General features: G+C 30.6%; 3 protein-coding genes and 1 long non-coding RNA gene across 5 annotated transcripts; 3 read left to right on the top strand and 1 right to left on the bottom strand.

Moving 5' to 3' along the window:
• On the top strand, positions 899 to 6,549 carry LOC109363023 (SH3 domain-containing protein 3-like). 2 transcript variants are annotated; one of them, XM_019609181.1, is made up of 11 exons: positions 899 to 1,094; positions 1,353 to 1,475; positions 2,444 to 2,513; positions 2,649 to 2,794; positions 4,124 to 4,225; positions 4,364 to 4,561; positions 4,647 to 4,709; positions 4,846 to 4,935; positions 5,750 to 5,824; positions 6,060 to 6,212; positions 6,491 to 6,549. In XM_019609181.1, the coding sequence occupies exons 1-10, from the start codon at positions 1,029 to 1,031 to the stop codon at positions 6,177 to 6,179; spliced, it is 1,053 nt and encodes a 350-aa protein (XP_019464726.1). In that variant the 5' UTR covers positions 899 to 1,028; the 3' UTR covers positions 6,180 to 6,212; positions 6,491 to 6,549. The 2 variants fall into 2 exon arrangements, with proteins under 2 accessions (XP_019464726.1, XP_019464725.1); XM_019609180.1 differs by lacking the exon at positions 6,491 to 6,549 and having other exon boundaries at positions 6,060 to 6,309.
• LOC109361784 lies at positions 9,012 to 10,843 on the top strand. Its single transcript, XR_002109328.1, has 2 exons — positions 9,012 to 9,168; positions 10,563 to 10,843. It is a non-coding gene; the product is annotated as an uncharacterized LOC109361784 (long non-coding RNA).
• Positions 18,957 to 19,598, bottom strand: LOC109361891 (F-box protein At1g80960-like). Its single transcript, XM_019607420.1, has one exon. It carries the CDS (start codon positions 19,596 to 19,598, stop codon positions 18,957 to 18,959), a length of 642 nt encoding a protein of 213 aa, XP_019462965.1.
• Positions 22,950 to 26,332, top strand: LOC109361506 (GDSL esterase/lipase At5g45670-like). Its single transcript, XM_019606974.1, has 5 exons — positions 22,950 to 23,263; positions 24,431 to 24,555; positions 25,070 to 25,315; positions 25,547 to 25,802; positions 25,910 to 26,332. The coding sequence occupies exons 1-5, from the start codon at positions 23,002 to 23,004 to the stop codon at positions 26,131 to 26,133; spliced, it is 1,113 nt and encodes a 370-aa protein (XP_019462519.1). The 5' UTR covers positions 22,950 to 23,001; the 3' UTR covers positions 26,134 to 26,332.

The following is a 27,635-nucleotide window of genomic DNA, read 5'->3' as shown; positions in this document are numbered from 1 at the left end:
CAAATAATTTTTGTAACGATATTTATATTATCTTTTATTTTAATATTTATTTTTAGTTGGACTTTGTCATGACAAGTAAAATAAAATATTCCATTTTTAGAAATTTTTTATAAAAACTAAATATCTATAATATTAACAAATACCTTAATTTAATGTACCAAAAAAAGTTACCTTTATTTATACTAGCGTGTTGACAGGCACTATTGTGCCTGTCAACCCGCTTTCCTATTGTTTGTAATGTGTATTCTACATATTAAGTTGTATTATATATTGTAATTTGCAGTTGAATATATATTCGTTTGAGGTAATTATATTTATTTAAATAAGAGTTTAGAAGTTATAAAATATGAAATAAATGTTTAGTAGTATAAATATATATAAAGATGAAAGTATAACTTATACAATAAAATTAGAAATTATAAAATATGAAATAGGAAAACCCAAAATAACTTCATGAAAGTTAGGTTAAGTTTTTCCTTTATTAAGTAGTATAGATATGCAACTTATAGTTAATATATTTGAAGTGGTTATATAAGATTATATGATTTTTTAAAATTTAATTTTTGAAGGGTAAAATAAGAATATATAAATTACGCCATGGTGGTGGTTACACCATATTTTGGCTTTATATATAGTATGTAAAAATTAATATTTCTGTACCATCCAAACAAATCAGATCAACTTAAAACTATTTTTCCGTTAAAGTACCAAAACATATTTATAGTTATAATCATAATTTAAGTTATTCAGGTAGTTCTAAAATTTATCTTTTCCCCCCTTAACGGGTCAGATATTTAGTCACCTTTTGAATTTGTATCGGTTAATTATCCATATATAATATTATTACTTATGAATTATTTTATTTTTAAAAATTATGAATAAGTACATCATCCTACAGCAGCTAGCAATAACTTCGATTGACCAAGTTTGAGTTTGTCATTGGATCTGATACTTTGGATTTGGTGGTACTTTTTTAGCATCTTCATCGATTTACTTCTCTGTCATTGTGAAAATTTGAAGCGTATGTCATGGACGCTTTGAGAAAACAAGCCACCAAATTCAGAGAGCAAGTTTCCAAACAACAACAGCTACAGGTACCTACCCATTTTCAAAGTTTGAATTTTTCAGTGTTTGTGGTGTGATTTCCATTATTTTCTTTTCAATTTCGCATATGGGTATGTGAAAGTTTCAGAAATTTATGAGTTTTGAGACATTATAATTATTGTTTTCCATTGTTCTGAAATGCCTTTGTCAATTTGTTTGTTTGATTTATGCTGCATGATTGTGAATTAGGCTTAGTCAAAATGCTGTTTTTCCCAAACAAGCTGTTATTTTTATTTTTTGTTTCTCAGGCTGTGATAAAGCAATTCAGCAGTAGTGGTTATGAGAAATCAGATGTTGTGGTCATTGATGAGGTTGAAATGCAGAGACATCAACAATTGGAGAAGCTCTATAGGGCCACCCGTACAGGGAAGGTGAACATTTTCTGTTTGATTTTTGTCATATTTAGATTAATCATTGGTTTTGCCATGTTTTAAGCTACAATGAATGTCCCAATCCATAAGCTCAAAATAGTATGTAATATTGTGAATTAGGGAAGTCTATCCATGGCAAGTAACATTATTGTGGGAGCTCGCAGCCAAATTTTTGGACTCGTATTCGTCTTATAATATTTGTAGAATAATCTCTTAATCTGTTGTGTGTTAAGCTTGGTTCTGGCAGTATGTACAGGAGTTATTTACGTCTTAATTGCAGTTATATCTATACATTTTAGCTTCAGGCTCATTGTCTAGGCTCAAATGCTTACCATTAGGTCAAAAGCTATAGTTATTAGTCGCACACGCCTTTATTAACAGCACTCAACACTTTCAGTTTGACTTTGACCCGGGCTTGCCAAGGTAGGATGCTGGCCACAACCAACAATCCCCCTTCTACATCTGTCATGCCTTTTTGAGTGCATGCTCTGATATCATTTGTTGGATCAAGTATTTTAGAGTGCAATTTTATATCTGTAAGCCCAATAGGTAATAGCAGCCAGGGCCGGTTTCAATTTGATTTGAACCCCACATAGGCCTTGCCACAACAGGACATTAACCCACAACTAACACAGTAATCTCGGAATTATGTCATCACAAAGCACCTGGAGGTGTAAACTGCATAAGGCATAAAGTAGCTATGTAGACACATTTGAACTTATTCCTTATAGAGTACACTTGACTTATGGGATGTATATTAACTAGCTTAAACTTAAGTGAGGTGGTGACGGTACGAGGGACTTACAAGTGGTGTGTGGGAGTAGTTGTAAATATGCCTGTGATGGCTTTGTGAACGACACAGAGTTATTATAATATATTTGTTAATGAAATTTGTTTTACAATTACTGGGATTTTTTTATGTTGCTTCTGTTTATTGATATGTTTGAAACTATCTTCTGCTGATCCAGGACTTCCAAAAGGAAATTGTTAAAGCAGCCGAAACATTTACAGCTATAGGTTATAGGCATATTGAAGCAGGTGAAAAATATTTTTTGTTTCTTTTCTTCTGACAATTCATTTTACTCTCACAAGTCATGATAGCGTATACCTGGCATTTTTTTGTCGACCTACGTTTTTTAGTAGATGCTTATAGATAGTGTCCATGGTAGACAGGAACGAAACTTTCAGAGGATTGCTGTAAATATGGAGCAGAGAACAGCATTGATAACATATTGGCTAAGGCTGCATCAGTATATGGTGATGCTCGCAAACATGTAGAGAAGGAGCAAGAAGAATTAAATCAGCTGTTATCTTCCCAGGTTGACTTTTCATATTTTGCCTATGTGTATTAGTTTTAATGCAAATTCAACACGATAATCTATTAGTTTTATCTCCTAGCCACAATTTAATTCATTCGAGTATGCCTAGCTCTTGGTTTATTCTAGTCTTGAAAAGTTGAAATTGTGATATCATAAAATTCTACATATTCAACATCATTGTTCATAAGCGACTTTTGCCATACTGATTTACAATATTATGTTATCATGCCAAAAGTTTCTCCTAAAGTCAATATTAAGTCCCAAAATGTTCAAATTTTGTGTGCCAGTTGCCAAGAGATTGAATTGTTGATTATGTAATTTTTCACAAAGAAGATAAGGAAACGATGTTGAGGGTAAGGCTCTACGCAACTGTAATGTTGTTTGCCTTGTGAACTCTGTCCTAAGTTCAAATCCTGGAAACAACCTCTGTACTTGTGGGATAAGGCTACATACATTTATCCCTATACCCCATTTGATGAGAGTGTTGTGCACTGGGGTGCCCTTTTTATGCCAATCAGGGAATTGATGTGTAAAATGTGAAGTTGTGAAGGAATATTTTAGTAAGAGCCACATAGGAATGTAAAATTTCCATATTGCTGTTTCAACTATTTTGTTTAGTTTAATGTTTCTTTGTGTGCTTTATTGGCAAGAAAGACATTCTATCAAAAAAATAACTCCTCTAACATGTGCACTTTGTTGGATAAAAGAGTCAGTTTTTTGGTTGTAAATCAGAAGCTGAAATGAGTAGTTTCTTAAAGAATCATTTTCCTGAGAGATACAATAGAATAGAGAGAAAGTAAAAGTAAGTTTTTGTAACTGTTTGCAAACAGAAAATAATTTTTTTCATAAATAACTAAAAAGTGCCATCTTCAAATCACTTGTTTTTAAAACTTACACTTTACGCTATCACTCTTCCTTTTTAGCATGAAATTTAGTTTTAATTTAGATGAATAAAGCATATCAATGTTTAAAATATTCTGTTCTGAATCTCTAGATTAGAGTATCAAATAGATCATGCTATAGAGCAGCTAGCTTTGAAGATAGAATTTCCAATTTGCTTTTATAAAGCCGTTTTATACTAGAGCAAATTATACAATTTATACTAACCTCTCTTGATGTTTTTAAATATTACTTTGACATAATCCCCTATTTTTAATATTTACTTGACATCCTTCAGTACAGGTCAAAATCCAATATAAGGAAAATGTGTATGTTCTGATGCTATAGAAGAGGTCCATGTAATATTTGAAATCCTATGGGGTGGTTAATGTAATTTATTATTTTAAAACTAGGAAGAAAGAAACATGAAGTAATGGTTTCAACTTCCAGGTTTTGGACCCTTTGAGATCGATGATCACCAGTGCACCTTTGGAGGATGCTCGCCATCTCGCTCAACGGTACAGCCGAATGCGACAAGAAGCAGAGACACAGGTCAGTCAAAATTTGGAGTGGATTTGCAATCCCTACACATGTTTCTGCTGTAACATTTACTTCAGAGTCTAAGATGCTTACTTATTTCATCTTAATCTTGTAAGTTATAACTCAATTTGGTATTCAAAATTCAATCAGAGGGAGGAGATTGCTAGAAGACAAGCACGGGTCCGGGAATCTCCAACGGCTGAACAAGTTGCCAAACTCCATGCTGCAGAAGCAAAGATGCAGGAACTGAAATTAAACATGGCAATTCTGGGAAAAGAAGCCGCAGCTGCATTGGCTGCTACTGATGCACAACAGCAGAGACTGACTTTTCAAAGGCTTGTTGCTATGGTACAATAGAAATGATTATATCAAGTCATGCCAAACTTGTAATTGATTTAAGTTTTACTTTTAAAGATTGTGCTTATGATTTTAGGTTGAAGGAGAAAAGACTTTTCATTTAAGAGTTGCAGCTATCCTTGGTGAAATTGAAGCTGAGGTGAGAATTAACTGTCTTGAAGTTTTGACTTTTTTTGTTGAAATAATTATTGTGATTAATATTTTTGTTGTTTCTATGCATTGGGCTCATTCTTTGAATAGCAATAGATTTTCATCTCATTGGTTTTTTCTCTCAGATCGTTTCAGATAGACAGAAGAAAGAATCTGCTCCTCCCGTAGTTACATCTGAGACTGGCTCAGGGAAAACAATGTACTTCTTGGCTGAAGTATGCTACACATTCCTAACTTTTACCTTTTTCATGATTTGGGAAAAATATAGATAATTTCTTTTAAATTTCATTCATTTGTTTCTAATTGCTTAATTTGCATACGTTTTTATTGATTCATTACTCTAGTCATTAAGGTCTAATCTCTTACTGTGTGAGGAAATTGACTGATTGCATGAATTAAACAGAAACTAGATTGGTTGATATTAATAACAATTTTATGATATGTCATATCATGAAATAAAGAAAGAGTAAACCCTCCCTTAGTCCCCTTGGTTTCAAATTATGAAGCACAAACAGTGACAAACACATGACTGTTCCACGGTCGCGCTAAATTGTAGGACACCGAATGTATATCAAAGTGAAATTTTCAGAAGAAAAATCATAATTCATAATATTGCACCCATGTCAGGCAAAAAATTCATTTGTAATTTGTTTGAGTCAGACGTGTATCACTGTAACGAATGTTGTAGAAGTGCATCGCTGTGGCATATAGTCCAAATATTTTCGAAATATCAATTTTGTAATAAGCCAGTTGTTGTGAATGGTATAATATAGAAATCTGAGGATTCTCAATTGGATAAAGTAAAGGTGGGAAGGTGATATGAATCATGTGGTTTTCATGATTGCAGCCAATCTCTCTTTCAGTAGGCTGACTAAAGTCTAATTTGCTTAAACATCAAATCAAATTGAATCATGAACTTCTAATATGGAACCTTATGATTCTAACAATGTGAATAATGCATTATGTCTTACGGAAAAAGGCTCTGCAGTTTATTCCTTCATTAACTGATCTTTGGTGCATCTCTTGCAGGCAATGCATCCTTATAGTGCTGAATCAGAAAAGGAACTAAATTTCTCAAAGGGTGATTTTATTGTTGTGAGAAAGGTGTGTTTTTCATCTCATCCTAATATATATTATTTTCCATATGAATCTCCTCAATCAGGCCTTTAGATGTTTGTGAAGGTAGGGTTGCATATATATATACCATCTTCCCACTCCATATTGTGGGAACTTGTGCACTGGACTACCCTTTTTAACCGTTGCTTCTGGCAATGTCATAATAAAATTTGTTTTAAGCGGATTTAATCTCTTAGGTCTTCTTGGTAAATGTTTTATCCAGGTGAATGCAATGGGGTGGTCAGAAGGAGAATGCAATGGTAGAGCAGGATGGTTTCCTTCTGCATATGTGGAGAAACGACAAAGAATCCCCACTAGCAACATGGCTGGTGAAGTTTACTAGGTTCCACTCATCTTTGTGCCATTCATTCCTTGCTTTGTTTCCTAAGTTTGGTTTAGCATTGCAATTTCTAAAAAATGTAAGTAAATGGGGTTGAAAGGATGAATGAATTGTTACCTTCTTATATTATCACGAAAAATAAAAGAAGACAACTAGCTCTAGACTGATTTACACATTGCCTGGATTTTCTCAAGGTTGACACTTGATGTGTTGTGCAGACATTTATTCCACTCCAGGTCACCAACTAGATTTTATATTTTATTATATTCTTATTATTAAGAGGATGAATATCATTGCAATGGTAAAGTTAGTTTTTTGTATTATGACTTGAAGATCATGAGTTCAAATCATGGAAATAGTGTTGCTTGTGAGAGTAAGATTATATCATCTATCCTCCTCATATCCCACCAGGTGAGATTCTCGTGGAGTTAGTTGCCCTTTTATTTTTACTCTTGTAGTTTAAAGCCTGAACTCGACTTGCTAATATATGATTATTTTGGTCAACAATTTTATCATTGAATGAACATGTCTAAAGAAAGAGATAGACAAATGATTTGATAGTTGGCATGATTTAGCAAAGTTTCATTTTCATGCTAGTTTAATATAAAAGATTCTTAAAATTATGATAGATTTTCTAAAATTAACTTTATTTGGAACCATGAAAATAAAAAAAGTAAAAGGAAAATGACATAGAAATCATTTTACTCCCACATTTTGACATCTAAATGGAATCCAAATTTGCCTGTTCACATTTTCTGATGAGTGACATTTATGTTAGCATTTTTTTCTTAATATTTTATCCATATAGGCAAGTCACATTTTCAAATGAGATGTTGGAGAATGTAAGAATATTCTTTATTCCAAATACTATCAAATCTGACCCTGCTTATGTTTTTTAATGTTCAGAAACATAAAAATATTCCTGACAGCAAACACCATGATAAGAATATGATTTTACGTCTTATATATAAATCTTATTTGGATCGGGACCGACAGAAATGTATGATTATTTTTTATTTGGCTATATTCAAATAAAAAAAGTTTGAAAGATGTGAGGTAAAGTCTAAAAACAGACAATAATGTTATTCACCTTATCTTCTATACTATATATAAAGCCAAAACTTGAAATAACTTCCTTCATGGTGTAATTTTCATTTCCTATATTGCCCTTAATATTATTTAATTTTTACAAAAAACTATATAATCCTAAGCAACTACCACCAATATATTAATTAACCACATATCTCACCTTAAATTAAACATTATCTATACTATATATCTATATCTATCTATACTATATATAAAGCCAAAACTTGAAATAACTTCCTTCTTGGTGTAATTTTCATTTCCTATATTGCCCTTAATATTATTTAATTTTTACAAAAAAAACTATATAATCCTAAGCAACTACCACCAATATATTAATTAACCACATATTTCACCTTAAATTAAACATTATCATAAACACACACAAAAATATAATATATAAAAATTGAATATGTAGTATCACACAATATTCGTCGGCAGGCAGGAAGTGCCTGTACACACTAGTATATATAAAAAGTAAAACATGGTGTAACTTCTACCATAGTATAATTTGCATTTCATTTTTTCTCATCAACATTATTTAATTTTTACGAAAAAACATATAACTCTAAATAACTATCCCTGACACATTAATTCACATCTCTCACCTTAAAGTAAATATTATCATAAATACAAAAAAAGTATAATAGTACACAAAACACAACAAATACATTTTAATTTTAAAAAACAAAATATATAAAAATTAAATACGTAGTATCATACAATATTGACTACTACAAACTAGTTATATATAAAGTCAAAACATATTATAACTACATACATGATATGCTTTTCACTTACCTATTTTGCCCTTATAATTGATAATTATTATAATATTTTTTAATACAATAAAAAATATAAATGAAGGTTAGAGAAAGTTACGTTTACTAAATATGTTAAACTACCAATGCATTTTTTAATAATATCTCACTTCATTTTATATTTTTATCAAAAAATTATAATATCATGTACGAAAAAAATGATATAGTTCTCTAAAATGAAATATATAAAAATTAAATATTCAATACTAAAAAGTAAAAATGTAGGTCAGCAGACACGGAGTGACTGCCGACACACTAGTTCTAATAAAACCAATAGTGGCAGAGCAGAATAGAGCATAATAAGTTGTCAATCCAGAACAAGGACTACATGTAACATGGTATAAGAATAGCAGTAATATTGGCAATTTGAGCTGTCTTGTTTGTCGTGGTTGTATCTTCCTAATGTTCGTCTAAATAAGTATAGGGTGGATTTGTATATCACTCGCTATATAATGAGAAATAAAAAATTAAACAAAATTAAAAAAATAAAACTATATCAATTATATTTAATAATGTATTAATTCAAATAATTTAACATTATATATCTTTATAAAAAATAAAAAACATAATACTTAATTATTAAGATCATAATATCCATAGTCCATCCTACCGGTTAAAAAACTCATATGAGAAGCACAAATTATGAACAAATCCTTATTTTGCCAACTCTATAACTGAATTTTTAGGATGATATATTCTTTATATAGTAAGCATATTATTTATCTCAAAATATATATAACTTTGTATGTCATTTCATGGTCAGTAAATATAAAATTAATATAGATTTATTTGTTTTATCAATAAGAAATAATGTGTATAGTACGAACATCCTTTGATGTGGTGGTGGGGCTTTTCACAGCTTATAACCAAACACCTTACCTCGATTTACGCTAAAAACAACAAACATCAAAAAACAAACACCCCCTTCTCTCTCTCCTTTATTCACTTCACCTTCACTCACCCCTGTCATATAACTCTCTCTTTCTCTCTCTCACCTTCCATTTTCCTCTTCTTCTCTCTCTTCACTCTTCTTGCAATGCCATTCTCCATGCCCACTTACTCACCTTATACTTTCTTCCATAAAGGTACCTTTTTTACCCTCCTTCCTTCTCACCCATTTTTCTTTTTTTATTTATTTTTTCATTCTTCATTGCATTTATGGGTGCTTGCTATTTTTTCTCTCATATGCTTCTGCTTTTCATGCTTAAAAAATGTATTTTTTATTTTAATATAAACTATAAAGCCTCTTTTTTGATAGGTTTTATCACCAGCATTTCTGATTTGGATTTCCAATAATTTTTCAATATGCTACTGTGGATGTTTTTGTGTAGTCATTGATGTTTGCAGGTAGAGTGAGTCATTTACATGAAGTTGTACAAGTCTTAATGGTTGCTCTTACTTGATCTAAGAAACCTAATGGGACCTGATTTAAGGTATTATATTTTGAGTCTGGATCTTCTCCATTACTGGAGAGGCCAGGAGCGACCCAGGATTACGACATATGGGAAATCAATTTTTAACAATTCAGATTTTAAAATATCGTTACAAATATAGTTTCGATGTTACTTTATTATGTTTTTTGTTATGCATTTTGAGCCAAGTTTTTTTCAAGTTGTCAACAACATTGTTTACTTCAGCTAATTTTTGTATTACCCATAAAAGGGTTTCTCATATGTCATTACAAATATACTCCAGTTTTTATGCCTGAACAATTTTAGCTCTTCGGATAGAATAGTACCTTGCTCATAGTGTTTTTTGCATAAAAAATTGTAATCCCACAAATACCATTTGTACTCCAATTTGCATCTTTGTTATGTAATATATCATACTTAGCTTTGGTTCGCTCTGTACTTTGATGAAATAGCTTTGATATTGTACTATGATTTTGGATGTTATTTTATAGTGAACATGTCACAATTTCTTATATTTTATGCAGTCTGCTGTTTAATAATTCACATGGTCTGTTTATATAAGTGGGGACAAGGACCAAATGATTAAATTGTTTGTTAAATCTATTACTTTTCTGTGAGCAAACATTTTCTATGCTTAATGGTTACATTCTCTCTTCTCAGCATACTAGCCACGAACCCGAAAGAGATTAGTTTCTTATCCAAAAAGGTGATAGGGATACCCTTGGTAGTACCAAAAAAATTCTCTCTTCTCCTCAACATACTTTAGGACAGGATTCTGTTTGTGACCTCTCTAGTGTTCTGCAAATGGTTGTTTCAAGGGTCTTTGCCATTTTTCAAATTTAGGCTAGCCTTGCTGCATTTTTTACTTTTTTATTTTTGTTTCAATTTATGTGCTCTGCTTTCATTGCTTTGAAGGATTTCTTATCCTCCTTTTTGTGTCCCTCTTTTCCTTCTGCTAATTTTTTTATAAAGGCAGCAACCTGTTCTTGAATTTTTATCCCCTTGCATTACTATTTTGATGTGATCAACTTTTGAATTTTTTCCTAACAAGTTCTCATGAATTTCAGGTTTTGAGAAACTAATGGTGCCTGCTGCAAGGATCCAATCCTCTTGCACAACACATGAAAGATTTCTGATCACTTGAAGTCATTGAAGTGATGGATTTATATACCTGAAGTTTGGTATAGGGAATGAAGCCGAATGGTCCTGATAGTTTATTATATATATATGTACTATAATATTGAATTTTTGTATAGTAATTGATGTCGTATGAGCAAAAATTTGTTGTACATCAATTTGCTATAGATAGTAATCCTTTGAACTTTCATACATTATGTGCTTCTGGTTACTTTGTTTTACAAATATTACTGTGGTAGATTTGCTGATTTTGAACCACCCTTGAACCTATCTGCATATTCTCTTTAAAGCTTTCAGCTTTCTCTAATAACTTTCCTTACACTATCATGCAAGCATTCTTCTTGTGCATGAATATCCAACATTGCACATGAAGATCAAAGCTTTTCAAGCCCAAGCAGTGTTTTTTTTGTTGTTAAAAAAACTGAATTAAAAAACTACCATGCTAAGCTATGCCTTTAGTTATCATGATCAGCATATTTCATTTCTATTTTCTACCATATTGCATTAATTAAGAAACTTCTTGCAAGTTCTCATCTTTTGCTCTTGAAAATGCAGAAATGTTAGGTGTTCCACTAGAAGTTCTTTGATTTGTGGCATTTTGTTAGTTTTTAAAGTTTGGGTTCTTTTTCTTCTGTTCCAGTTGGTTGTTGGGTCAGTTTTCTATTTGGACTTTGAGCTTTGAAGTTTATGGAAAATTTGTTTAAGCTTTAAAAAGGTGTGACGTTTAGGTTGTATTAAAAAATGATACTTTTATTATATTGAGTTTGGTGTAAAGTATAAGGCTAACTAGTTTCTACTCCTCTGTGGATCGCAGCAGAGTAACGGTAAAGAAACAAAGCTGATAAAAATATTATTTGTTATTTGTTTAATTTAATAAATTTAATATTATAAATTAATATCATAAGTATTTTTTTTGGATAACTAAGAGTATTCATTCACTATTTTTTGGTAAGGAACTAATTTCTCTCAGAGTATCTAACTATCCCTTTAAATAAGTGTCGTTCACATCATCAAACATTTGAAAATTAATATCATAAGTGATAACAGGTAATGTGTTTCTTCTATAAACTATAATGCTGGAATTTGTTTTCCTTCGGCCTCATGTATCATAGGCCACAACAACTGTGGGCTTCAGACAATTTGTATATGAGCCCAAACAGGAATAGGAAACATAACATCTTGTTCCATCATGTTTCATTGACATGTCAAACACCACCTATTATATATTTATATGTATTACACTATCATCATAAATATCTTATTTGAGAAAAATCAATAGTTACAAAAGGAAATATATATATAAATAAAAAATGTCAAATATTGTTACTTACCAGCATACTTGTAGCCTATATCAACAAAATGAGACCTCGCTAAGGTCTCAATAACCTCAAAATAACTTTTACTGCCATTCAGCTTATAGAATCAACATGTGTTTTTTAATTTAATTCACATTTGAAATTTTTAGAGCCATTTTAGATCTTTTTTCCTGAAGAACTAAATTAGTAATGTCGAAAAAATATGAAGGACTGAAATGAGTATTTACTCTTAATTTAAAAGGTAATATTCAGTCAAGGTGTATCAACTAAATAACTTTTGCGCATTTTTATATAGTCTACATAATTTGATTAAATACAACCTTATTAGCTGAACCAAATCCTTATATATTGGGTCAACGTTTGATGGCCTCTTTTACGTTATTCATTTTCTCGTAGATGTCCCAACAAGCCCACACACTACAACAACATAAAGATAAAAATAAAAATTATTTTAAATTCCCCTAACCGATCAATTTCCAAGGAATTCTCTTAATCCCTATAGAGGATTTTTTGAATGCATTTTACATTTCTAAAGACAATGGCAAATTATCTTGAATGATTGAGATTATTATACTTAATTAATGAATTAAAATTAGAATTTGGTTTAGATTGATGCACATTAGACTATAAGGCGCAAGTTCGATGAGTTTTGCTTGTGCATTTTATATAAAGTCCTTTTGGTGTGTAAGTGTTCTCTCCTAGCAATGTGCCTTAGAATCAATTTTATGAATGTGCCTTAGGATCTATTTGTGAGTTGAGTTCTAGAGGGGGAAAAATGAAAACTTCAGAATTATCTCGCAAGTGTATGTGATGACTTTTAAACTTTAATTTTCATTCATCGTCATCCTAAAACCAACTTGCAAACAGACCATAGTCTTTGACCTTATATAAGATTTGAGTATTCAGCTAGACCTTACACCATTCACTAACTCCATTACTTGTTAGTTCTTATCCTACTCTCTAATCATGCAATTATTATATATATAATAGTTGCATAAAGGCATTATTATATATATAATAGTTGCATAAAGGCTTTCATGCTGCTCCTGTTCAACCCAATGAAAATGATCTGATTGAGTTTTTATTTATTCATCAGAAAATGAATTGATCTGAGTGAGATTGTTAACCTTATATTTTAAATACCAGCATAAAGCAGATGAAGAACATTTTTACCAGTGAGGGAAAAGATTCAACAGAGAAACAGTGGAAGAATGGGAGGTGATAATTTACTCCTTTACTGGTTATAATCACTTATGATTCTAAATGTTATATTTGTTAATCAGGTCTATTTTGTGTGTGTCACCACTAGTCCCTTTTGGCTAGTGGACTATACTAAAAGGCTTATTTTAGGTCTAACTAAATGCAATCCACAAAGGCACACATCAAAACAACAAAACCATCCATCAATGGGTATGTTAGATGTTTAGGTGAAGAGTGAGGAGTGTGGACTTTTTGCTTTAAATGCACAATAAATTATTAATGAAATACTCAAAACCAAGCATGTTACTAGGTATGACTTAGCCAAAGTCATTAAATTGTTGTACCAAGTAACATAATGACATGGTTGGTATTGCATGTCTGCATAAGAGCAAAGGGAACCTCAAAAGCACTTACTTGTCCTCATGATAATTAAGCCAGATGTGGTGAAGTTGTCCACCTGTGGATTCATTTTATTTTCATCTGAATTCGGCATAGTATGGAACTATGATTCCTCCCATGTTGCTGACACTACAAGCTTTAACTTCCATTTCAACATATTGGATTTATTTGGTTAACTTCCTACTTTTATTTTTATTTGTTAAGCAAATTTAAATATTTCATCCATTCTTTATTTTTTGTAGTTTTTTTGTAGCTTACATCTAGAGAAATCTAATTAAGCTACACACATCATCAACTCTAATCTTTAAATACAATTTTGTTTTACAACCGTGCGTTAATCTGGTTAGTTTAGTGTAATAAGGTCAAACTAGATTTTTTAGAAAAACCAAAAGGTTTTAAGCTACTACTCCCTAAAGCATATTTAAACAATTGCTCATGACTCTAATATCAATTATTTTAGGAATTTCTTTGACCCTGACCAACTCAATTATCCATCATTCTCAATCTTATTATCTATGATTTGATTTCTGTGACGACACTTTTGGGAAAGTAATCATATACTTTAATGATATAAACTTTATTGATATACAGATTCAATTTAGAAAATGATTGATTAATTTTTGAGTGTCAAATGAGATATAATATTAATACACAAACAAAAAATTTATGCATAAATAAAAATTTTCCTAATAAAAAAATTGTATATATATATATTCTAATTCATTAATCAGTGACATAAAAAATTGATTATTTGACATAAAGCTATATCTTATTCTCAGAATTGATTGACATTGACTTAGCCATGCAACTTTCCCAACCGATCTGAATTTGTTGTAGTCAATGAGGGGTTGCAGTTGCTGTAATCAATGATCCAAGTGCTTAAAATTTTGAAGTTTTATTTTAAGTTTTTCTTTTGTCCCAACATTTTTTTGCTACTTTTCTGTCTTCTCTTTGTACCAACTTCCAACCATGGACTTAAGGTTGAGAGCCAAATCTACTAACCATATGTCACTTAGGAGTCAACTTTTTTTGTCTCAATCCTATTGTGGCGATATTAAAGGTGAAAAATAAGAATAGTTAATGTTGATCATTATATCTTATTTGAACAGTAAAAATTAAAATATATATACATATGGTTATCATATAATTAATAACTATCTTTTATTTTTAATCATTTATATATGATTGTATATAGTGACATTAGTTGATTCAAAATTTCAAATTCCTCTACGAACGTCATTGTCATAAGGTAGTCATATATATCTAAAACTCAGAGTCTCAAGACCATGTATTGAATGCCCTCAGAAAACTGACTCACTTCCTTCTTTATAGTCTTTCATATTTTGCTAAATTTATGATTTATTATTCATATCTTTTGCTTAAAAATGTGACAGTTCATACTGTTCATGCAATTATGCTTGTGGTACAGTAACCATAAATGCACTTGTCATCATAACAAAAACAGTCGTCCATGCATACATACATATAATACATTATATCTTTATACATGTCTTTTAAGATTCTTAAGTATTAAGAATAGTTTGTATAATGAATGTATAATTACTTAATACTAATGTGCAAAAGAAAATGCATTTTCTTGTCATTCCATTAATTAATTTTATTTCTCCCTAATTATTACTAATATGCATAGTCTGCATGTTTATTTTGTATGTATGTCGTGTGGTAATTTTGCATATATACATGTAAAACCAACATATCATAAACTTAAAAAATCGTATTAGCATATGTCATGACTATATTGTTTAAGAAATATAAACAAATATATTTAATATTGGAAAGCTAAATTTATCACTTCACAATATGTTAAATCATTAATTTTAGAACAAAGTTTATAATAATAACATTCCCTTTTAATTTATAAATAAAAATATACATTTTATAGTTTAATATTATTTTTTATGATAGATACTTTTTTAGTTTTATTTGTAATGGGCAGGAAAAGGGTGTGGTTTCTTGGCAACTTTATTGATTAAACAAACTCTTGAAAACTAATTTAAAGTTGTATCATTTGTGCAAAAATCTACTTATAATTTACAAAATGAAATAACATAAAGAAACAAAAAGATACAATTATATAGAATGACTTTACATTTTTTATTACTTAACATTTTTGATTACTCATTGACAATGCTCGATCAATTAATATGAAACCATGCCAATCATGTGCAGTGCAATAAAGTCGGCATTATTATCGTACCTCCTATCAAAATCTGTAAACATTCTTCACATACATCTTGCCATTTTAATCGGTGGGTCATATATTTAAATATTTAATTGGTATATATCTCTAACATGGTTTGAGTTAGTGGCTGATAATAACCAATATGATTACCTCTATATAAACACTCATAAATCATAAAAAAATCATAGCATTTAGCTGTCTAGATCCTCTATACAAGAGAGTCCAATACAAGGCTATAATGAATTTGAAGATTTATAATTTTGTTTAAAAATAATTATAAGTTCATATTGTTATATGTCACCATCCAATCCATTAATAGAGAGGATATAGATTCAACACTATTAGAGGGCAATCAAGGAGGAGTTCAGATCAATTATCACCAATTTTATCCTCAACCTTGTCTTAATTTAATGAAATTGTAATACCTATTAAAATTATTGGAACGTCACGATAAAATGTAGAGATTATGTTACATAGTCTAAAAAAATATAGAACTTTGTTAAATATCTATAATATAAATCAGTCATTTGATAATATTAATACTAGGTCATTGCTTAAAAGGAAAGCATTGTATCGTTGGTTATAGTATTAAAGGAGCAAAGACCACTCCAATATCGCTTAAATTTAGTAAATAATAAGCAAGGGTTACAATGCTTATGTTAAACATACATGTAAAGAAATTATTTTGTCAGTCTAGGATATGAACATAAATATGAAATATACACACTCTCACATGTAAATCAATGTAAATAGTAGACACAGTGATTATGAGGTTGACCAATTTTATATGCCCACAAGGAACTTAGTTGTTGGGAAAATGGTAACGGAATTAGAAGCTTCAAGTTTTAAGTGGTGGTACACTAGTAATACAAGATCGAGAAATGAGATGTGTATGACTGTAAATTAGGGTTGAGTATAGATGCTCCTTCCTCTTTGTATACTACAAATTCATACATTAATAGAGCTTGACGTACAATCCAAAATAGAGTTTTGGTTATCGATGTAAGGATTAAGATTAGTCTGGAGAGAAAAGGACAATATAGAGTTCTAAAAATTAAATAATATAAATTGAAGGGAAAGGAAGGTAAGAGATCCAATCAGGGGGCATTGGAGGAGGGCTTCAAGAGGTATAGGAAGTGTTAAGGATATGAGAGGAGATGATTGATGAGTGACATATGTATAATAAGGGTTTCACAAACTTTATCAAACATGTACATGTATATTCCACCAGTATTTTCTCTATATTATGCTAGTGAGCGATATAGATTTGAGCTCAGTAACCCGCTCGAAAGTTCGTAAAATTTAATTGAGCCAAAGTCGAACTGAAAACATAATTCAGCATTGAACATAACTCAAAACTCGACTCAAGTCGATCCTAAACAAATCGAGTTGATCTTAACTTGACTCATTTTCACCTGTAGAATATTAAAATCACATTGCATAATATTTCACTAAAGAGAAACCCCAAATTATTATAAATATATTGTTCACATTTCAGTGACATTTAAATTGAAGCGATAAATTTCTTCCTGAAGTTATTCATATCAAGTTTCTCTCTATCAGTAGGAGATTAAAATTATTGAAATAAACCAAACAAAGAAAGTAAGAAACATGCCTAATAAGGAATGTTAAAGGATAAACATCCCTTTCATAAAAAAAGTATCAATTCATAATATTACTTGTATTAACCTTCAAATTGATGGAAAGTTGTTAGAAGCTTTGGGTAGTGACAACAAATATTCATCATCTTCCGTTAAGGTATTGCATAATATGGTGACTTTCTTCATCATTGTGGCCTTTGCTATTAGGTACTTCACAAATTCTACTTCTAGTTCATTTCCTTTGAATGCCTTTATCTACACAAACTTCAGCTTTTCATGTACACAGTAGCACAATTCTTGTTTCTCCCAAAACATTGAGATAGGATATGGAAAATCATAGTCATTAGGGCTACCAATAATTGGATTCTCAATATCCTGTGAAGCAAAAGTATATTATGCATCATATATACTTGGATAATAATGAAATTTCCCCAACAAAATATTAATATAAGGATTGTAACTCAAGGATAATATTACATATTGGTAGAGAAATTTCAAGAACTTGTAGAGAAGTACATAATTGTAATGCAGAATAAAGATCATGTGCATCTCTTATGTGGTTCAAATCCAAATCCATTGACAAGGTTGATAAATTTTTAAAAATGTTGTTGCTTGAATATACCTAGGAAATAGATAAGAAAAGGTTAGCAAATTAATATATATACTAAATGAAATATATAATCATACATAGAAGAAGTGATTTAAAGATCAAGTAGACAAGATAGTCAAGGATGATTCATGGTTCCACCGTTGGAGAAGTTGAATGACAATATGAAAAAAGAGGGAATTTTACCATAAGGAGGGAGCATGTCACAAACAACAATATGGAGTTTCATATCACCTACTTAAGTAAGAACAATAACATGAATGTGCCCAATAAATATCATGTCAACAAAGTTCAATCCATATAATTGGGTCTTCTCCTATTATGTGTTGCTTCAATTAAGTTTTGGAAGGAAATGAATAGAAATAGAAGGCTTGAGAATAATAATATACATTTGTGAGACGATTCTAAAGCCTTCCATTTCCCTCTAAAAACTTAGCTCAAACATACCCTTAGATAATTCAAAGTCATGTCAAACTAAATTTGGAGAAACTCAAATAAAATTAGAAGTGCAATCCATATTTTAGCATTTTCAACAAATGGTTGTTTAAATGAGGTTGAAAAGCAATCTTAGGGATTAACCATGGCTACTATATACAGGGTTCGGTCAAACAAGTTTCTAAAACATTATATTAGAAGAGTAAAAGATTAAGATATATTATAATGTAATTGATGTAGTTAAGAAAATAAAACTATTCAAAGAAACTTACCACTGCAGAATGTTCGAGAATTTCCCAGCCTTTCACAATAGAGTACCCTTCATTTATAGCATGCATGTTTCCAAACAATGAGTAATAATAAGAACTGAATGTTTTCAGGTTTGGTGTATAGATGCTTGCAGCATTTGTAGGATAAGTTAAAGAATCAAGCAACAAAACTTCAAGATTCTCACATGAAACTTTTAGCTTATCCACACACAGACCTTGGAGCTTCAAAACTTTAAGACTTTATTTCATGATAATGAGTTTGTTAAATCCAGTAGACTCATTCAGAGTAAAGTTCTACAACACTACACAATTATTCAGAATATCGTTGATGATCCTGTCAGCCAAGTTGATCTTCTCCAGCTTTAGGGTTTTAAGGTTTTTGCAGCCAACAAATGCATTTGAACAATTAATATTGTAGTTAATCATTTCAAGCGAACCTAGACTTTGAAATATCCCCTTTGAGAAATTGAGCTTAGGAATGTCATCTTTGAATAGGAACCACTCTCCCATTTCTCCATTATCAAGCTCACACTCAAGGCTCAATTTTTGAACCCCTTCCCTAGTTTTAAGCACATACTCAACCCAAGATTGAACTTCCCCAAGCAAAAGACTCTTCCATAAGTGCAAAATGCGGAAACTAGGTAAGTCACCATAGTGATGAAACATGATTCTATACACAAGAAGAGCATACCTGTTAGCTCCTTTTGTAACATCTTTGGTTGGTACAAATTTTCTTGAAATTAAAAGTTGTGATAAAGGCTTTATCAATTTCTTCTCATTCAGTTCTATGTGTGTAGTATTTCTCCAAAGATCTTTCCATTTCTTTGAAAGGATACCACTTCTTATAGCTTCATCAAGTGGAAGAAAAGTGAGGATGTGACTTAATACATTTGCAGGTACTTTTTTGGTTAAATCTGGTATTTCATCACTTCCCATTTCCAACTCCACCTTTGATCTCTTTTCTAATCTTCTTTTTGGGTTGAACATCAATGAAGAAATTATAGGATTCAACATTTAAGACAATACTATGGTGAAAAATGTGAGAATGGGAGAGGAAAGTTGTGTTACGGTTGTTCATCTATATATCCATGAAAGACATGTGTCAGCTTGTAATAAAATTTCACAAAATATCTTTCTTCTTTTCGTGTTGATTAAAATTTAAAAAAATCTAAGTTTATTAAATTTCCTAATAATGATATGGAATTGTGTTAATGAAAATTGACCCAAACAATAAATGTAGGTTGAGATTTTTTACCAAAACTGAATTGTAATATTTACTAATTAGAATTTATTTACATTGCAATAGATCAAATGAAAAAATTATATACGTTATATTGTTGAATACATGTATTTTTTCAACTCAACTCAAAGTCAATGTTATATTCTATATATGGTAAATGTCTACAACTCATAACTTTGTTTCTATATTGCTACAATACAAATTTGCATAGATTGCATAAAAGATATTATGTATTAAACTTATTTAAGATTATAAGTATAGTGTATTTTCTTAGAGTGATGATTGTAAGTATAGACTATAAGTATAGTGCATCCTAGTCATCAATTCTATGAACTGAAATGGTTTAAATCTAATAACTAATTCAAACCATTGGATTCCCCTAGAATTGATGGCTAAGATTGGGAGTAAGTTTTACTCTTAGAGTAAGCGGGTTCCTCCTCATTTTCTTATTGTTTGATAGAAGAGAAAGAGAAAAGAAAAAGATGAGAAATCTGTATTTTCTTCTATCTTTCGTTTGTTTGCTATAGTAAAAATGAGAAGAGATAAATAATAATATTTGTTAAATGTCAAAACTACCCTTGGAACAATTATATGATTAAAAAAAATTGTAAGTAGTAAAAAATTAAAAGAAAGAAATGTATGTAGCGATAGTGTAACAATATTTTATATTATCACTGTATTATACACCATTTATTTTTGTTAGATGCCTCTCATTTCTATGCCTTAAAAGAATTTTATGACTATTTTATGGCTCTCTCTAAAGACATTTTGTGTCACTTTTATGGCTTTGTTTCCAAGCATCCAATGCTTCATATCCAAGATACCAAGACTTTGCTTGCCTATAAAAGGACACATATAGAGAGCTTCAAAATCATCTTCACAACACACAACATCTCTTTCATTTACACATATATTGTGAGTGCATTCTTGGTGAGAATTCTTGTTCCATTTGAGAGAGTATTTGTGAGAAAAAATATTGTCATTTGTCCTCATCATTATAAGAGGATTTCTTGTACTCTTCTTTTTTACATAGTGGAATTTTGCTCTTGATCGCCCGTGGTTTTTTTCTTTTCATACTGAGGGGTTTTTCCACGTTAAATCTTGTGTGTTATTTTCTTTATCCTTTACTTGCTTCTCTTTTGTTCTCAATTGATTCAATCCTGTGCTTCCGCATTGTGCTCTATCCTTAATAATGTTAATTTTTATTAGGTATCAAAATTTTATTAAAGTGAAACAAGATTTAGGACATGCTTTTAGCACAAGTGACTTTCATTCACCCAAGAAGCCCCATCTTGATAGGAGGTCCAAGAAATAAAAATTTATTACCACCAATCTTGCCCTACGTTCCCAAGTGAGCAACTATAATTGATGAACAAGAAAGGAAATATAATTTCATGTTCTAATTTTTATTCAAACTCTAGTGTCTTTAACTTATTTTTAACAAATTTGAGTTCCTCAATTTTATTCCTCCTCAAAATTTGCACGAGGTTCTCAATTTTGTTCAAATTTTAATATAAAAGTTGTACATAATTAATTTGAATGACCACTATGCCAGAATAGCAAAACAACATCGCTTAAAATTGTTATTTAATAATATTTTTGTGGCGCTTTTTATATGATCGCAGTAGTACATAAGGTTGTATTCAACAGTGTTTTGTGTAGCGCTGTAGAAAGTAGATATTTAACCCAATATATCTCCTAGACATTCTATCAAACACATGATAATCATGTCCAACTCCACCACATTTACAATAGATTTGTTAAATCATCAACAACTTTAACTACATTCAACCTTAACATATTCCAATATCATAAAATAACATATGAGTAATGAGATCTTACGCAAATTGTTTATTCTTTCTCCTCCAATGTTCACCATAGCAAAAAACCTAGAACACCATAGCTGTATAACTTCACAACAAATAAAGATCACACTATTAGTGAAGAGAAAAATAAATGAGCTAAAATAAGATAACGATTTACCTTATGGTTGAAGAGATAAACCAAAGATCGACAACTTCACAATAGCTGCATAACTTCACAACAAATAAAGATCACACTATTAGTGAAGAGAAAAATAAATGAGTTAAAATAAGATAATGATTTACCTTATGCTTGAAGAAGAGAACAACCAAAAATTGATAACTTGCTTAAAGAGAGAAACTACAAACAAAAGAGAAATAAATGTAACTTATGGAGAAGAAGAAAGATAAAAGAAATAATAAATCGAGTGATATGTATTATTGTGTGAGGTTTTGTTTTTTGAATTTGAAAAGATTCCCGCTCACTAAAACAAGTGTTTAACCGCGCTTATTGAAGAAATGTTGTTAAATATATGAAGCTTTAACAATGCTTATTGAAGAAGTATTGTTAAAGATAACACCTTTAACCTCGTTTATCGAAGAAGTGCTGTTAAATATATGAAGTATCACCTTTAACAACATTTACTTTAATAAGCATTGTTAAATATAATACTTTTAACAACGTTTTCTTTAATAAATGTTGTTAAAGATAACACATCTAATATCGCTTATTGAAGAAGTGTTGTTAAATATATGAAGTATGATCTTTACCAACGCTTTCTTCAATAAACGCGCTGTTAAAGATAACACCTTTAATAACGTTTGCTTAAATAAGCGTTGTTAATTCTCTTCCGCCTTACATTTAACAACGTTTAACATATAAGCGCTGTTAAATGAGCGTTGTTAAATACCAATTCTGGCGTAGTGGAAAAATTAAATATACTACATTTTTTATTTCCTCTAGGCATGTAATGTTAGAAGAAAGATAATAAATAATATTTAGAGTCTAATATTTATATAAACTATAAATATGAAGATTTATATAGATCATTTATCATTTATCATTTGTTAAAATCAGATCACAACAGTGGTAGGGTGGTGGGTAATTCAATCTCTCTCACATTTGATATCCGCGTAAATTTAATGCACTCAACAAACCCTCCCAACTGTAAAAAAAAATAACATAAAAGCAGCATGGCCCATCTTCTCTTTCTTCAAAATATATATACTTGTACTCACTCTCCAACCTACTCAACTTCACTCTCAAACACTCTCTTCATTCTCCTTTCTTGATTCAATGGAAGCAGCTTTGGATCTCATGAGAAAATGGGTTATGAGCATTGTAGCAGTTCTTGTGGTTCTTGTCTTGTGGAGTGGAAGTGTTGGCGCTGCACCACAAGTACCTTGCTACTTTATTTTTGGTGATTCATTGGTTGATAATGGGAACAACAACCAGCTACAATCTTTGGCTAGAGCTGATTACCTTCCTTATGGGATTGATTTCCCTAATGGACCAAGTGGAAGGTTTTGTAATGGAAAAACTACTGTTGATGCAATTGGTGACCTTACTTACCTTTCAGTCACTATCTTTATTAATTAGCATTATATCAATTGCATGCATTATTACACTTTTCAGCAGAATATGTAAGTCAACTATGATGTTAACAAAACCACATAACACATTTGCTACACACTTCTATGTTCTTACATCCTTGCTTTAAACTAGTTTCACATGCATGCATGTACCTGGAATCATCATCTTTGTCAGAATCGTAGTGATGAGTTAATGGCATTAACATAGTCATATGCTCTTAGATCTTTTCATCTATTGTAACTCTCACAATTGGGATTTTGAGTTTTGCTAATTGATCATAAGTTCCTTGAAGGTAACTGATTATAGAATTACTCCTTGCAAGTGTGTGTTACATGTGTTTTGTGATTTCAATATACTAACATGCATTGTTTTAATTTTTATTTAGTAATTCACACTTTTGTTCCATTAATCACATGATCCCACTCTCAATATAACAAAATGCTTTATTAATTTTTAGAATACACTTTTGCACCCTTAACTCGGAAGTAGATCTCTTACTAATAACTTTAGCATATAAAACAATATTACTTTTTGAGAAAGGTTAACAAAACATTCTTTGAACACTTTTTGTAACACACTCTTGGTTACTGATGGATTTTATATGGCATTAGCTAAATCACACTGTTGAAGTCCTACATCAACTTCCTCTAATAATGAAGAGTAGGTTGAAAACTGTGTTCTAACATAACTCTTTTTTTTTGTTGGTCGCACATTTTCAACTTATCTGATAGGTAAGGTAAGTAAATAAAAAACATCTAAATATATGCATGCATATTTCTATAGGATCACAACTATTCTGCTAAATTCAGAGAGTAATTGAATTCCAACACATGGCTCAGTTTGGCGGCATTCAATGTGCAATTTAAGACATTCTGGTAGATCTTTAACTAAGAGGTAGAAATGTACGTAAAAAAAGGAAAGTGCACCAGAACTGGAAAAATTTACTGCCTGTCCTTTTTTACCAGAACTATAGAAGTACTGATCTAGTAAAAGCAACAAACAAGAGGTTGAGAAAAATAGGAGAGTTATTATGGCACATAAAAATAATTCAAGCATAGCTTTTAATTTAAGTACATGAAAACTTAATTTAACCCTTATTGTGTAATTAACTGTCTGTGTTGAAATTGAACAGCTGAACTTTTGGGGTTTGATGACTACATGCCCCCATATGCATCAGCTAGTGATGAAGACATACTAAGAGGAGTTAATTATGCATCTGCTGCTGCTGGAATAAGAGAGGAAACTGGACAGCAACTGGTACATTATATATATATATTTTTTCCTTTTATAAAGTTTATTAGACACTTTATTACAAGATCGAACATAACATATTATGTCTAGGTTTTTCTTTTATCAGCAAATGTTAACACGTTAGTATTTGTTGTGGGTAAGACTTAACCCTTTACTTCAATCTTTCACTTTTACCCTCACTGTCACCTTATGACTCCCTTATGTTTAGGTTCTGTTATGTGTTTGAACATGATATAGGATTAAAAACTAGAACATTTTAATTTTACTCAAAACAAAAGAGAACCTTTTTTTTTATCAGCAATAAAAACTTTATTAATCAAGAGATAAAATAGTAGGAGAACGAGTGGTACTCCTATCTACTTAATCTCTGAAATTAACAAAGAGAAAGACAAGTTGATGGATGTCTCATCCAATCAATATAAGATAAAGAGAAGAAATGTTGCATCCTGATTATGCCAAGCACTACCTTAATTTGTAAAGAGTTTGATTATGTGTTTAATTTTTTTACCTGTTTTTGTAGGGAGGGCGCATTTCTTTTAGAGGGCAGGTGCAAAATTACCAAAACACAGTGTCCCAATTTGTAAATATATTGGGAACTGAGGACCAAGCTGCAAATTACTTGAGCAAGTGTATTTATTCGATTGGATTGGGTAGCAATGATTACCTTAACAACTATTTTATGCCTCAATTCTATTCCAGCAGCAGGCAATACACAACAGATGAGTATGCTGATGTTCTTCTTCAAGATTATACTGAACAACTTCAAGTTAGTGTCTACCTCTCCTTCTCTTTATTTTTCCCCCTTTTTATCACCTCCAATTAGTTAATTATAATCTCATAATATGCATGGCATTAACTAACCATTTCCAACTTAAAATTTAGGATTGAAGGAAAACAATAAATGATTAACAATTTGAAGTTTTAGCTAGCTGGTCACATGTCCTAATAATATGAGCCTTAGAAATTAAAAGCTTAACTGTTTATGTTTGTGATTCAGACTTTGTATAACTATGGGGCAAGGAAAATGGTGCTATTTGGGGTTGGTCAAATAGGTTGCAGCCCTAATGAATTAGCCCAAAACAGCCCAGATGGTAGCACATGTGTGGAAACAATCAATGTAGCAAACCAAATATTCAACAGCAAATTGAAATCTCTTGTTGATCAACTTAACAACCAGTTGCCTGATGCAAGATTCATCTACATAAACTCTTATGGTATCTTCCAAGATATTATAAGTAACCCTACAGTCTATGGTAATTAATTCTTTGTTTTCTATCTAAAACATTTTCTAGTCCATAACAACCAAAATTTGGACAAAGTTTATACATTATATACTCATTGATTTAATGCTAATTATCAGGTTTCAGCAATACAAATTCTGGGTGCTGTGGAGTTGGAAGGAACAATGGTCAAATTACATGTTTACCATTGCAAACTCCATGCTCAAATAGGAGAGAATATTTGTTTTGGGATGCATTTCATCCAACTGAAGCTGGCAATGTTGTTGTTGCTCAAAGAGCTTATAACTCTGATTCTATAGATGATGCTTATCCTATTAATATCCGCCGCTTAGCTCAGATATGAGTGTTGACCAAGCTAGCTATAGTGACATAAGATGTGTTACAATTAATGTTCTTGGAATGTGTTGTTTCTTTTAAGCCATAAAAGAGTTCTTAATTTTCTTACTTTGTTACATATCCATATGTTAAGGTTCAAGAGTGAATCATAAGTGCAGGTGTAATTTGTCTTAAAGTTTTGAAAGGTTGCAATATTGATTATTAATGTTGAGAGTCACATCTACATGTTGGTTAAGTATGATGGTCAATGATGATAAGTTATTAATATAATTTTGTAAGGGTTAGTTTTTTGTTTGGACCAATTTTTTTGGCTAATTGGGTCAAATAATGTCACTCTTCATAGGGAATGGATTCTGTTGTCAAGAAACAGAAAAATAAAATATGAAAATATAACATTTTCAACCCCAAGAGTAACAAAAAAATCCGAAATCCAAAAAAAAAAAAAACTAATCATGATTATTGTTGCCTAAAGCAACCAGAATATAATTTAATGGGAAAATTATTACAACACATACATAGATTACTCTCTCACATCCTCTTAAGTTTTGCAATATCTAAATTTAAACCTCATAATAATCTCTAATAAGTATAAGAAGAAAACAGATATGAAATAAACTTTTTCTTGAAAGAATGAATTTGAGTCCATGTCTCTCCATTATTTCAATAATAGATACTAAAAAATTTATTTGAATTTTAAAGCAACCAAACAATTTCCAACATAAATTAATTTGACTTGTCCCGTTCAATAAAAATCAGATGTCTTAATGTCTTAAATGACTTAGATTTTGATATCTTAAATTGAAAACGTTTTTTGGTGTTTATTTTAGTTGTGAGTTTTCTTCTCTCCACAAATCGTCCTGACAGTTGTATCAGTTTGTTGAAAGATTAATTTGCTCATTTTCGTTATGTTCTTTTTGTAAGTAAGAGAACTCGGTTTTATTCTTTGTTCGCCATCTCGGCTTTGTTGAAATAAATTCCGTTTCAAGAATATTTTAGTTACAACTTACTTTCTTAATAATCATGTGAATAAGTCATTCCTTCTTTGCCCATCTCGGCTTTGTTCGAATAAATTCTAACGCCTGTATAATGATATCGAAACAATTACATATTACATAATTATTAAATACCTTTGAATATCATCTTGGTTTTCTGGAATAAATTCCAACACTGGTTTATTGATATTCTAATATATAAAAACGATGAATAGCTAGTTGTTAGATACAAATAAATAAATAAAGAACAAAAGAATAATAAATTTAGTGACCTTTATTTATTTACTCCATTTCCTTTCGTGTTCATTTTATTTAACAAACCAAACTTCTTCCTTAATGAATGTTGGTATTAAAGAATAAATAAAATGCGGAAAGTAAATAACAATAAATAAAAGTTAGTAAGTTAGTTTCATCACTTTTGTATATTAAAAGGTGTTTTCAACAAATAAATTTATTGATAACAATTTACTATTTTACAATTTACACCTCTTTCAAGATTCAATTCTAGTATAGTATA

The sequence above is a fragment of the Lupinus angustifolius genome, chromosome LG12, assembly GCF_001865875.1.
Source record: "Lupinus angustifolius cultivar Tanjil chromosome LG12, LupAngTanjil_v1.0, whole genome shotgun sequence".
Classification (NCBI taxonomy): domain Eukaryota; kingdom Viridiplantae; phylum Streptophyta; class Magnoliopsida; order Fabales; family Fabaceae; genus Lupinus; species Lupinus angustifolius.
The sequence above is the reverse complement of the archived record's forward strand: the minus strand, read 5'-3'. Positions and strand labels throughout refer to the sequence as shown.

Coding starts and splice junctions, on each gene's coding strand:
- LOC109361506 (XM_019606974.1), top strand. CDS start 23,002: ATGGAAGCAGCTTTGGATCTCATGAGAAAATGGGTTATGAGCATTGTA. Junction 23,264..24,430: donor AACTACTGTTGATGCAATTG/GTGACCTTACTT, acceptor GAAATTGAACAG/CTGAACTTTTGGGGTTTGAT. Junction 25,803..25,909: donor AAGTAACCCTACAGTCTATG/GTAATTAATTCT, acceptor GCTAATTATCAG/GTTTCAGCAATACAAATTCT.
- LOC109363023 (XM_019609181.1), top strand. CDS start 1,029: ATGGACGCTTTGAGAAAACAAGCCACCAAATTCAGAGAGCAAGTTTCC. Junction 4,562..4,646: donor TTCAAAGGCTTGTTGCTATG/GTACAATAGAAA, acceptor TTATGATTTTAG/GTTGAAGGAGAAAAGACTTT. Junction 4,710..4,845: donor TTGGTGAAATTGAAGCTGAG/GTGAGAATTAAC, acceptor TTTTTCTCTCAG/ATCGTTTCAGATAGACAGAA.
- LOC109361891 (XM_019607420.1), bottom strand. CDS start 19,598: ATGGGAAGTGATGAAATACCAGATTTAACCAAAAAAGTACCTGCAAAT.